The sequence below is a fragment of the Corvus kubaryi genome, unplaced genomic scaffold (assembly GCF_017639235.1).
Source record: "Corvus kubaryi isolate FWS band 111438036 unplaced genomic scaffold, C.kubaryi_AGA036_p1.0 37396, whole genome shotgun sequence".
In the NCBI taxonomy this organism is placed as follows: Eukaryota; Metazoa; Chordata; class Aves; order Passeriformes; family Corvidae; genus Corvus; species Corvus kubaryi.
The window spans coordinates 24,499,256-24,512,131 of record NW_024581135.1 but is presented as its reverse complement, the minus strand read 5'-3'; the positions used below and the strand labels follow the sequence as shown (position 1 = coordinate 24,512,131).

Genomic DNA, 12,876 nt, shown 5'->3' with positions numbered 1-12,876 from the left:
AGTAGGCTGTAATTACATTAAGTACTTGATTGATTGTAAAAGTTTGGGTGATCTGAAGAAAAGTGGGAATCACATAACGGAGGGGAAGGAATCTTCTTTGAAATTTCAAAGCAAGGGAGTATGTGCTTGTAATAAAAATATTTAAAGTTCTGGTAAACTGCCATGAAAGTAACTAACTTGTGTCTGAGGAAAAGGATCTTGGGGATTTCTTGAATTGTGAGCTGTTTAGGGAAAAAAGTCTATGAACAAGTGTAGCAGAACTGAGCTGTTGAAATAGCCAAACATTTTGGTCCCTGAGCCAATCAGCCCCTATGTTTATAGGCAGAATTAACTTTTTAATTGGTGCTTAAATGTAGATCTCCGTAGCTTCACAGGCCATAATCTTGCAAACTGTAAGAGTAGCCCTTGCTCTGGATCGGACCAGTTGATGCTGTTTTAAATTTATTTCAGTGATCAAATAAAAGTATTTGGTAACATCATAGTTTTGTAGAGTGGGGGAGGGAAAACAGCTCCATTCCAGCAGTGGCATGGTACTTCTCTTCCCAGAGAACAGAAAGATAGAAATCTTTCTATAGCCTGAATGAGTAACTGAGGTATAAGATACTGGCAGAGTTTTGAATCCAAGGTGTCCTAAACCATACAGTGGTTTAGAGACTCTGGATGTTTGTTGTGGGGCTTTTGTTGTTTTCTGTTCCTCTTGGCTTCGTTTCCACAGAAAGACACGTGTGTTCATTGGTTTCGTTATGCATATGAGCCATGTTGTTCTAAAAATGGCAGTTAGCAATTATACATAGTACAAGTTTGCCTGAAGCTGGGAGATAATGTGAAGTTAGTCTGTACAAAAGGAGAAAGCAGGGATTTGTCTTTGAATAAAATTACTAGAATAGAATTTTGTCAACAGAAGTTGTGTGTGAATGGAGGTGTCTGTAACCAGCGAATGAGTTGTTTTCTCTCTACTAGGTGGATTGCCTGAGTCCAGTAAACCATCAGAGGCTCTGTGTTCTCTTCAGCAGCTCTTCTTCTCAGTCCAGCAATGCTCCAAGTGCCTGTGTTAGCCCCTGGTACGAAAACTATTCCTCTACAGCTTGTATAATCGCTATGCTTTCCTTCCCAAAGTCAGAATCAGTGCCTGCCTCATAGCAGTATTTCTTGAAGGACTCCTTAAAGAATTGTAGGTTGTGCCCATCCTGTAACAGGAACTTTTGCCGAAAGACTTCTGTGTTGTGTGGTCAGGTGAATCCACAGCAGTATTGCACAGCCTCTGTAATACCCAAGGCATGAATGAGAAAGCCCAACCTGAAACCAAATGCTTTAGTTGGTCTTTCACTGCAGAGTAATGTCTCTGTGTGGGGAGCACTGCATGCAATCTTGTGGGGAAGAGTTTGTGTAAATGAGCACAGAACAATGTCCAAGCCCAAAAATGAGCCTCGTGAGAATTTTGGAATACTTGTAGATTGTATTATCCAAGAGTGGCATTGGAATATGTTGCTGTCTTTCTCATACTGTAGTCATTAGTATTAAGAGCTTTATTTCCAGCTTAGGGGGCTGTAATTTGCTAATTGTGTGCAACTTATGACACACTTTTATCTCTACTAAACAGGACAGATCTTGGTGTTTAATCATTATCTTAGGTGATTTTAATTATTAGCTTTGGTGAAAATAAAGTGATGACCCTCTTACAGGGAAAGGTCTAAAGTTCCTGTAAAAGCTTAGAAATGAACCAAAGAAGATGGTGATATGCTCACTAACCAGCAACAATGAGAGGATGTAAATTAGTGATGTTAGGGACACTTAAACTGATACACATTTTAAATGGCTTGGTCACCTCAGGTTCTGAGGAAACAAAAGTTGCTATTAAATACTCTAGAAGAATAAGGATTTTTTGAGGCTTTTTTAATGTTCTGGATGTACCCTTTTTGTAGGTGTTTAAACATTAGTGCTTGAAGCTGCTTAGACTTCATGCCTAGGTATTTTTGATCATGATCTTCAGACGTGCGTTTGAACTGTATTGGACTTTTAGATGTCAAGTCTAAAGTTGTTCTAGTAGGACTTTGAACTGATTACTAGCAAACCTGACAGCAGGGATCTAGGCAGGGTAGTCAATAGGAAAAAAAGTCTTTGAAGGTTTACAGGGCTGTAAACAAGCCAGCAGTGGGTGTAGATCTGTGCACCTAAAGGCCATTGCACAGCTAACAGTGATGGCATCCAGTCTCTAAAGCTTTTCTATCTCTGCTTTAGGATTGTGACCATGGAGTTCTATGGGAAAAATGACCTAACTCTAGGGATTTTTCTGGAGCGCTACTGTTTCAGGTAAGGAGGAACTTATTCTAATTCATTCATGCTCACTTGTTACAAGCAAATACATCCATTGCTTTCCTATTTTGGCCCTGTCCTTCCTGCTTTCTTCCATGAGGAAGTGAAACAGATTATGAAACAAGGTTTATAAGTTCTTAAAGACAAATGTGTTCACTTTTTTGTAGTAGTTAGGGCTTTGGGGCCAAGTTAAACGTCTGAACATGTATTCCAATTGTCTGTTTTTCAAGACAAGCAATTTACTGGTCACAGTTTTCTGAGGTTCCTCTTTGAACATTCGTACTAGTGTTGGGTAACACTACCCATTTAGTGTCTCAGAGTAAGGCTTTGTCATATGTGCAAGGTGGCCAATGTAAATGGTCCAGAGCACTTTAAGCCCTGGCAAAATACTGTGTCATTAATTTCATCTCCCAGAGGTGTAAGTTGTTATGTTTCTGTAATAACTGCTGCTGCCACAACCCCATGCAGAGTCTCAGCAGGCTGTGAAGCTGGAGAGGTAACCTGCTCAAAAGACAAGCTCACTCTGTTTTCTTCATTGGCCACTTGCAGTAGCAGAATGCTCTTGCTGTTCAGCCTTCTGGAGGAACAAGTATTTCTCCTTTTGGAGATCAGTGAGGAGGAGCTTAGCTGCCAACTTTTCAATTCTTGTTTCTCTCTGTTCATTAGGTAGTGTGTGCTAAAGTGAGTGCTTCTCAATCTCCATAGTTTCAGTAATTAAAATTCTTAATTTTTTCACATGAGCAAGAAGAATCTGAGCTTTTTCCGGCTCTTTCTGGTTTTGAAGAATATCTCGTCTGACTTTGGTATCTAAACAATGCAGCTTTTATTTTTCTGGTATTGGTTTTTCTTCCCTGACCTGAAAAAACCCATCCAAAGAAAGGTCATGGGTTTTACTGTTCAAAGATGTTCTATGGCACTGTTTTCCTTACCTGTTCCTTCAGGAGCTGAAACACTGCCGTTTTGAAGGCTCTTTGTCACATCTTTGTCCTCAGTAGCATTTGCTTGGGTACGCTGCCACAGTGGTCTTCTAATTTGGTGCCAAGCACTTCCACAGGTGCTTTGATCCTTATTTTGTGGATTATACAGAATGTGTTTGTAGAAAGTGATTCATTGTAAAAAAGTGATAGCAACCAGTATCCAGTCAGTGCTTTTGGGACCCATACAGCCATTGCTGGCAATGGAACTTCGCTATATGCTACTTCTAAATCACTCTGCAGAAACAGCCTTTACTACAGGCTTAGAAAACTTTTTTACAGTGAAGATAAATAGTACCATGATATTAAAAAGCGTATTAGGTCTGGTGAATCAGTTCTTCAGCAGTGCCAAGTATGTGATCATTCATAAGTGTTTCTGTTTCTCTCTGTAAGGCCTTCCTACCAATGCCCCAGCATGTTCTGTGAAACACCAATGGTGCACCACATTCGTCGCTTTGTTCATGGGCAAGGCTGTGTGCAGATTGTGTTAAAGGAGCTGGACTCCCCTGTCCCTGGGTACCAGCACACAATCCTTACTTACTCCTGGTGCAGACTGTGCAAACAGGTAAGGATGTGGGCTTCAGAATCATTGCTATTCCAATTTAGTATTCTTGTTGTGACTGGCTTTGTATGGAAAGGCAGCATGTTTGAGAAAGTGCTCATCTCTGGAGCTATGGCTAAACTGGCAGAAAACCTGTTACTGATACAGATGTTCTCATGTTACCTACAAATTCCTCTTGTTGCACTGGGGCTGTTGAGGGTGAAAAATCTTGTGTGAGGTAGTCTTGTTAGAAAAATTGACTCTGTCAAAATTGACTCTGAGAGGATAGATCTAAGCAGAAAAAAATGGAGTTGCCCACTTAGAGGTGAAGAGTATGGTCCCTTGCTTACAATGAATTATTACGAGCATCAAAAGAATGTATGCATGGGGAAGGGCAGACACCAAGACCTACTGGGTTAGTAACTGGCAAAAGCCATTTGGTATTCTTTGATCTGCTGCGGACTGAACAGCCTGCATTGCGTCAATGTGATGTCTAGAGTTCCTTTAGTAGTCATTAGAAAGTAACATCTTCATTAGAGAAATACTAAATTGCTTTAAAAAGCCCACTAGGTAGTAAGATTGTGTATTATCTGAAACGTGTTCTGTAATTTAGCTAAGAAAACATTGCTAGCTGGATATTCATCTCTAGCTAAACATTAAGAGCCTTCCAAGAGACAAGAATAAAACTTAATGAAAAAGATTCATGCAGTACCTGAAATGCAAAACATCTCAATTACCCATATGGCTGACTCAGTTCACCTACTTACACTGCCTTAAACATGGGTGATGGATTTAAAGATACCTAGAGGTTAACGCAGTTGCCGACAGCAAGCCCTGTGCTGCTGTGTATACAGCTGCTCTATAACCTTTCATTTCTGTGTGCTCATGTAAACACTTACTTGTCTGAGGCTGTCAAGTGTTTGTAAAGCAGTGTCTGCTCTAAGCTTGCAAGCAGTTTTGAAGATGAATTGCACTGCAAAGCAGTACCAATGCATCTGTAGCTGAAAAATCACCAGGAAAAAAGTATATATGGCTACTGCTGCTGGCTGGGTTGCTGGAAATTGACCCTATATAGAGAAATAGCATCCCAGAAATAAGCTTCCATCCAGGGTATGTTTGGACTCCCCCAGCTTAGCACCTGTCATCATCAGCTACCAGTTGTTCATCAGATTTATTTTAACTATGTGTTGGCCTTAGCTTTGCATAAATGTGATCTTTGTTGTTTAGTGTGTTTCAGGGTCATGGGTGCTTCTGGAACTAGAAATACTAGATTGCTGTGTGGATTATCCTGTCCTTAATCTTGTTTGAAGGATGAAATTGAGACACCTTTCAATTTTTCAGGTGACACCAGTTGTTCCCCTTTCCAATGACTCTTGGTCTATGTCATTTGCAAAATACCTTGAGCTGAGGTTCTATGGGTACCAGTACACTCGAAGGGCCAACGCAGAGCCTTGTGGGCATTCCATTCACCATGACTATCACCAGTATTTTTCCTATAATCAGATGGTGGCATCTTTCAGGTGAGTTCCACTGCTAAAACCTTCCTTCTCTCTCTAGTACTATATGAAGCATATGGCTCTTGTAAGGATTCATCAGTTCTGTCCTTCACTATGAGTACAGTGTGGGATAGCATAACAGTACCATAACCACAAGTGCAGGATTGTGTGCTGGCTTGCCGAGGCCATTGTGGGTGGCATTGCTGTCCTAGCTGTGGTGGGCAGTGTTCTAAGAGTGGATGGTTCCCGTTCATGATATAGAAGGGAAATGCTTTTCCCTATCTAATTCCAAAAGCTTTCAAAATTTTGGTTTTGCAACATGATTTATGGTTTCACTTCTTGCCTGGGAGATACATGAACAGTGTGTTATTGCTGCTAAAAGTAACTTAAGCCCTGGACATATTGACAGTGCCCCTTTTCATATAAGGGCCTCAAACCTCAGTATGGTGTAGAACTAGTACTGTGTGATGTGAGTCTTGTTACAAGCTGTTGTATTGCCTTCTCAGCTACTCTCCAATCCGGCTGCTGGAAGTGTGTGTCCCACTCCCCAAGATCTACATCAAACGACAGGCTCCATTAAAAGTTACTATTTTGCAGGATCTTAAGGATTTCTCACAAAAGTAAGCTTTGTTTTTAATGTTTTTTATTTTGTACTTTTACTAGCAGAACACATAACTATTTTTGCTAGTATGATGAGATTTGGCTAAATAGTCATTATTCGATAGAAAAGTGATATTTTAAAACATGTATGCATATATACTTCCAAGGGAGAGTGGTCTTGAAATCTTTATTACCTTTGCCTGATCTGTCTGTACTAATCTCTCAACTCTGTCTGGTGGCAATTCAGGTTAAATATAGCCAGTAGAAACCAAGATTCTTTTCTTCTCTGTCCCTGAATATTGCACTGATGTCTGAGTGATATAGCATTTTTATAGCATTCTGTGATTTTAGAATGATGCTGCCAAGCTCCTGAAAGGTTGGCCATCAGCAGGTGTCTGAAATGTTACCTTATGAAATGCCTTCTCAAGCACAGTTTTAAAGTATTTTTAATTCCTCCCTCTAATGCTAAAAATGAAATGGAAGAGATGGTCCTAGAAGGCCTACTCTGAAAATTGCAGGTTATACTTTGTACTCTTACCCTAACATTCCTTTATAGAACATCTGACTGAGTTTCAATTCTGTCTTCAGCCCCAAAAACCTGCCAAGACCTTGCTCAAGTCTCTTGTCTAAACAGAACTGTTGTCATTATATTGGTTATGTGGCAACAGAGCTCTCTGGTATATAAAAGTCATTGCCTTTGTTAGCTATTGAATATGGTGACAGCAGGCAGACTGTACCTCCTTCTAGTCCAAGGTAAACTACTATGAACCTGGACACTTTCTAAGTGTAGGAACAAAAAGGTGGAAGACAGGCCTGATGAAAACTCTCTTAAATCCAGCCAGATTGCTGTTCTGCCTGATCACAGCATTCCTGTACGGCTGATGTCTCTGTGACTATCTGACTTCAAAACCTGTGGAGCTTTGTTTAGAGCTGAAATAGAGGTACTCATTACTTCTGAGCCCTGCTGGTGGAGGTGTAGCTTGCAGACCCAGATTCTTCCTAATCACAGATGACACAACAGTTCCCCTTTGTTAGTAATGTGTTTGAGACATTTATATTGCTCTCTGACAGCTTCCACTGCTAAAAATAAATTGTGGAGACAAATGCAGTGTGTGTAACTTCTCGTTTTCTCCTATTACAAATGAAGTTTTCCCAACTTTCTCTGTAAATACAGTTGGATAGCTCACTGTGCAGGAAGGCTGTCATATATTGTCTTTTGTACTCTTAAATGCTAGCCTTAAACACATTCAGAATTTTATTAAAAAATGTTGAAGAAGCTCCAAGTAGTCACAGCTTAACTCTTTGCATCGGTACTGACAGGGTGTCACAAGTGTATCTCGCTGTGGATGATCGCCTTGCTTCTCTGAAAACGGATACTTTCAGCAAAACAAGGGAAGAGAAGATGGAAGACCTCTTTGCCCAAAAGGAGGTAATAGACTATTTTTGCATCAGTGGACCACAGGCTAAGTGTATGGAGGAGCTACTCAGATCCTGTGTTATCTTGGGTGACAGAACACTGACAGCTTTTCTTTTGGCAGATGGAAGAAGGGGAGTTTCAAAACTGGACTGAGAAAATCCAAGCAAGGCTGCTTTCATCATCACTGGACACACCTCAACAGCTGCAATCTGTTTTTGAGTCTCTGATAGCTAAAAAGCAAGGACTTTGTGAGATGCTACAAGCCTGGAATAATAGGTAAGAGGACATATGGTGGAATCAAGAGCAACACTGATACTGTGTTGGTTCCAGGGGGGAAGAAGTTCAACTGTACAGCTGTTCTGTAGAGCTTGTGCTGAATGCCCTCTACTGGTTAAGACCACACAGCTGATTGGTTGGAACAGAAACTCATTTGAGACCATATGATAAAAGTATTGTGTTGTAGAGCACAACTTGCATCTGCAGGAGAAATTTTCATTTGATTAAAGGTAGAAGACATGGAAAGAGGGAAGCGTGGGACCAGTTGTTTGGGGGAAATTATCTCAGAGGTGAAGAAAATGTGCTGTCTTTGGCCATTTGATACATCTTTGGCACATGTTAGCGGCAATCTGAGTTTACAGTAAAGACTCGTGAAGTCATGCTTGGCTGTATTCCGGTATGGAGCAGCTTCATAACTTGTGTCATTCAGAGATAAGACCAGTAACCTATCTTTTGATGAATTTTTCTTTGGTGGTGGTGGTTTTATGTGTGTTGGTTTTGTTTGTTTATTTTTATTTTTTGTTTAAGATTGCAGGATCTCTTCCAACAAGAGAAAGGGAGAAAACGTCCATCAGTACCACCCAGCCCTGGGAGGCTGAGGCAAGGTGAAGAAAGCAAGGTATGGGTAACAGGCTATAAACCTCTTAAACTTCTTCTTTTTTCTGGGGCAATACAATAGTCTTAAGACTGGCTTCAGTTCTCTTTAATAATTAGTAAACTGGTTTTACTGCATCTTGTAGTTTTCAACTGTAAAAGCTTTAATTGCATGTTAGTATATGTTTGTTTTCCTAAAAGATGTGAACTAAGAGCCATAATGTAGAGAGAAAGACTAAGTATGGAGTTGATTTTCTGTGATGCCCGTGCAGTGTTGATGTGAACACTGCCAGCAGAGAGCTGCTGTCATTGTCAGGTGTGTGCCTAGATAGGAACTGGGCCATCTCCTTCAACCCTAGGTTGTTGCCCGTCAGGTGCATCCCTTGTGAAAAAGAAAAGACAAATAATGTTGAGAGGTAGAGCAGATGACACGGGAAGGACTGATAATGGATTTTCAGGATCATCCCTGTTTTGTGATGTATCCTGTGGGAACTGACTGAAGGGATGTATAAATGATTTTGGACTGCTGTCTCAAGAGCTCTGTCCAAGGATACACATGTCAGCATGCTGAACTTCCACCCTTTGGGGAGCTGGAACTCTGAGGATATGGCTGGGCTGCAAGGCAGTACAGTATCAGCATCATACCGAGAGGTGGAACTCCCAGTAGTTCTACTATAGCAAGGTGCACTAAAAACCCCTAGAGACCCTGGAATTGCTCTGCTGCATGCACATGTGCCCTTTCCACTTAACAAATTATTTGTGAGGTGCTAAAAGAAACTTAATCTTGTTGTAGCAGGAAGTAGGTTCATTGAGAGGGAGAGTGTAGTGTTTAAAGCAGCATGCAGAGAAAACAGCCATCATAAGCATCTTGTGAACTTGAGTTGCTCTTGCCTTGTCTTTTTCCTGTGGTAACAGATTCAGTGACAGCACAGAGGCTGAGAAGTGGGTGGGAGTGCTCTGTTGTAGTAAATCTGCTTTTGAAAACATTCCACACAGGCGGGAATAGAGCTGTAAAGAGCTTGGCATCAACGCTGGTGTTTTGTTATTCTGCCTAGATCAGTAGCATGGATGCTTCCCCACGCAATGCTTCTCCAGCCCTGCAAAATGGAGAGAAAGGTCTGTTACTTATTTTTTATAAGCCACCAATAGAAGTGTGTTGTAGCCCTTTTCCTGATGTAACAGGGGAGCTTTTGTCAAATTTGATAAATCACAGAAACAACAAATCCCCATAATGTCACATTTGTTTTTTCTAATGGTAAGATAGAAGTTGGCCATCTGCTTCTAATCTGAAGCTCAATTACTAGTGGTTAGTAAAGTGGCCAACAATGGTTTTCCTTTGAACGTGAGTTTAAAAACTTTCGGAGGCTTTCTAAATAACTGAATAACTACATGGAATTTGGGAAATGCTTTTTGCGTCTTCTGTGATCTGGTTATGGGTGCTGAGACCTCTTACCTGTGAGGCATACTGAGAGTTTGTGGGAGCTGAAGGTAGTAGTTATAAGAATATGCATTTTCTGGAGGTTACATGCTACATTGATAAGCCTGCCTGGTCCTTTGATCTGCGTGGCATTACCTGCTTTCTAAGTAAAAACTTCCTGAAAGTAGATCCTGGTTTTAGCTTGGGCAGGGAGCAAACAGTATGACTTCTTACAGCCACGTAAAATGCTTTCTTCTGTCCTTAACTGTCCTTGTACTCTCAGAGGATCGTTTCCTGACGACTTTATCAAGTCAGAGCTCCACAGGCTCGACCCATCTGCAGCTGCCCACTTCTCCAGAGGTTGCATCAGAGCATATGAATGCCAACACACTCTCCGAACAGGACACAACAAGCAGCTCAGAAGGTATAGTTCAGTTGTGATCTTGTTTTCTTTCTCTTGCTTTTCTGTGCCAAGTATGCAAGATCCATTTAGGAAATGATAAATCTGGTAACTCTGTGGTCTGTAGTCATCTTTGTGAATTTACAGCTTGAACTTTGATATTGTGATGCAGATGTAACATGTGTCTGTTCCAGATGTGTTTGATGGACACTCACTGGGATCTACAGACAGCCAAGTGAAGGAGAAGTCTACTATGAAAGCTATTTTGGCTAACTTTTTGCCTGGAAACAACTATAACCCCATTCCCTTTCCTTTGTAAGTACTGCATAGTATATATAATGAACAAAATTAGCAACATTGGAAGATTGCAGACAGAGCCATGCATGCTTCCTTTGCTCAGTGTATGATTTAAGTCATTACTTAAGTTTGCCTCTGAATAAACTAGAGAACTTTGTCAAAGTAGGAAGTTTTCTGTGTCCTTTCTAGGTGATTGTAGTTTACTCACCTTTCTTATGAATGATCTGCCCTTGTGTAAATCCAGTATCAGTTTCTCCTTCTCCTAGCAGGCATGCCTCCTCAGAGCTCTTGTGGGAGATGAAGGGGTGGGGGAAGAGGGGAGAAAGGTGCCTTCTAACTTCATTGCTGCAGGGAGGGAGTGAAAATGCCCTTCCTTAGCAAAGACTTAACTAAAGCTACATGCCTGCATCTTGTTTTTGCTTCCAGACCTCTTCCAAGGGTTGGACTCAAATTGGCATTGTCTGGGTGTAGGTCAGGTTCAATGGCTACTGCATGTGCCCTCAAGTCTCCCTCCCATGTGAAGATGAGCAGGCTGGAAAGTCTTTCAGCTACTTGGTCTGCGTGCTTTGTGTAGTGTTTCTTGTTTGACATGCGCCTAACGTTTGGCACCTGAGTTTAACTTGTGAATCCCACCCCCAGGGTAGAAGCAGAGGCCTTGGGCTCATGAGGTAAAAGCTAAATGACTGGACCCTGCAGATAAGTAAAAGAAAATCGTACAGGAATCCAGGAGGCTTTGGGGAATTTTCTGTGCTTGTTCAGAAAAGAGTCCAGGTTTGTCCCCTAATTTCACTCTGCAGGCTATGCTGCTGGACAATCAAACCAAACTCAGGCAGGTTTTGGTGCCATTAGAAACAGTGGCTGCTAAACAGAAATAGACTCTAACTTGGAGCTGGTCTTCTGGTCTAAGCAGCTTGCTTGAAATGCTGATTGCCCTAACACTCTACCATTTAGAATTAACCACATAGTTATGAATGTGTCTGTTGGGAGAAGCTGATCTGGTGAGCCTTGGTTCTATGCTGAGACTTGCAGCTTGGGAGTGCAGTGATGAGGTCTGGGTTTGACCAAAACTTCTTTTCTTTCCACAAATTTTTATGATCTACTAACAGTCTATGTTGTTTTCATTTAGTGACCCAGATAAGCACTACCTAATGTATGAGCATGAACGTGTACCTATTGCAGTCTGTGAGAAAGAACCAAGCTCCATCATAGCTTTTGCTCTCAGGTACTGGTATGATTTTGCTGTTCATCTGACTACTTTGTACTTTTGCAGCTTTTGTGTTTGAGGAATATTTAAATTTTAATGATAGGGAAGAAGCATGACAGAATTTCTACATTAAGCTGTGTTAGAGTTTCTGCCAGAGCTGGGGTTCTTTCCTTTTTCTGCTGAGATATGAAAATGCAACTGGATTTTGGACTTTTAGTGGAACTCTGGTATGCAAAAATGACTTAGTTGTGTGGTATTTCTTTTAATGAGATATTACTAGAGAAAGAAGTGCAACTAAGGTTTGCTCAGCCTCTCCAGCTGGAGGAAGTGCAACTGAGTTGAGGAACAACTGTTGGTATTGATACTGTAGTCTATCCCTTGCCTACCTTTGGTCATAGCAACTCCTGCTACTGCTCAGCTCTCCACACCAGCTGCTTCAGTAAACCTTTGGGTTTCCATGTCATGAGGCAGCAGATTTTTGAAGAAGGGCATTCTTAAATTGTGGGAGGGGGAAAAAATAAGGGGGTATTTTTCCTGCAGTATTGTCTAGAGCAGCTTCTGTTCTAAGAAAACTAAGTTCTAATTACAAGAAAAAATAAAGCAGAGGTTTTTCTACAGTGGTATTTTGTTTCCTGTGGTTGTCTCTGAACTGAATCTTTGGGCTGGTATGGCAGTTTCCCAGAGAACACTTAATTATTTTTGGTTCTGTTCTTTCTTTTCTTTTCTTCTTTTTTTTTTTTTTTTTTAATTTTTTTTTAAAATTTTCCTTTCCCCATCAGTTGCAAGGAGTACAGAAATGCCCTGGATGAGTTGTCCAAAGCATCTCTGAAGAACAGTTCTGAAGAAGGACTACAATCAAACAGGTTACATGCAGGAACTACAGTACATAGAGTGAAGACACAGTGATGGTAGTGAATAAGCCAAAACTAGAATGGGGAAGAACCTTCAAAATATGCCCCTGTTGTTAGGATCTCTGCTTTCTGATGGAATCTGACTCATTCCATGTAACCAACACATACTTCAGTATGTGGGTTTCCGTTTCGTGTTAGGGACCATGCTGGCTCCATCACCTAATCCCTTGATTGTGTGCATGATAGGAGCACTGGGCCTGCTTACCTTTGCTGTGGTCATGGATGGAACCATTGCTATGGACCCTGAGAAGTATTTTTTAGGAAGGCGGAGGAGGACAACTTTGGAGAGTCCCACACCATTTTAAATGGTGTCTTCTTCCCTTAATGTTTAGGCAGGGGGGAGAAAGAAATGTCCAGGCATAAAGCAGTAGTGGTAGGGTGGTAGTAGATAGTGGTAGTAGTAGTAGGGTGGCAGTATGTGTTGGCTCATGACTTC

The 12,876-nt window shown here is 41.2% G+C and overlaps 1 protein-coding gene across 7 annotated transcripts in view; it reads left to right on the top strand.

Annotated features, from left to right (window-relative positions):
• Positions 1 to 12,876, top strand: part of PIKFYVE (phosphoinositide kinase, FYVE-type zinc finger containing) — a 66,775-nt gene that overhangs the window by 41,634 nt on the left and 12,265 nt on the right. For all 7 annotated transcript variants that reach the window (XM_042041329.1, XM_042041325.1, XM_042041324.1 and 4 more), the window contains 13 exons: positions 961 to 1,061; positions 2,239 to 2,310; positions 3,681 to 3,852; positions 5,170 to 5,348; positions 5,831 to 5,944; positions 7,245 to 7,353; positions 7,463 to 7,617; positions 8,146 to 8,236; positions 9,267 to 9,327; positions 9,912 to 10,052; positions 10,223 to 10,343; positions 11,452 to 11,547; positions 12,309 to 12,392. In XM_042041329.1, the coding sequence (XP_041897263.1) occupies positions 961 to 1,061; positions 2,239 to 2,310; positions 3,681 to 3,852; positions 5,170 to 5,348; positions 5,831 to 5,944; positions 7,245 to 7,353; positions 7,463 to 7,617; positions 8,146 to 8,236; positions 9,267 to 9,327; positions 9,912 to 10,052; positions 10,223 to 10,343; positions 11,452 to 11,547; positions 12,309 to 12,392 (1,496 nt within the window). The remainder of the gene's footprint in view (positions 1 to 960; positions 1,062 to 2,238; positions 2,311 to 3,680; positions 3,853 to 5,169; positions 5,349 to 5,830; positions 5,945 to 7,244; positions 7,354 to 7,462; positions 7,618 to 8,145; positions 8,237 to 9,266; positions 9,328 to 9,911; positions 10,053 to 10,222; positions 10,344 to 11,451; positions 11,548 to 12,308; positions 12,393 to 12,876) is intronic.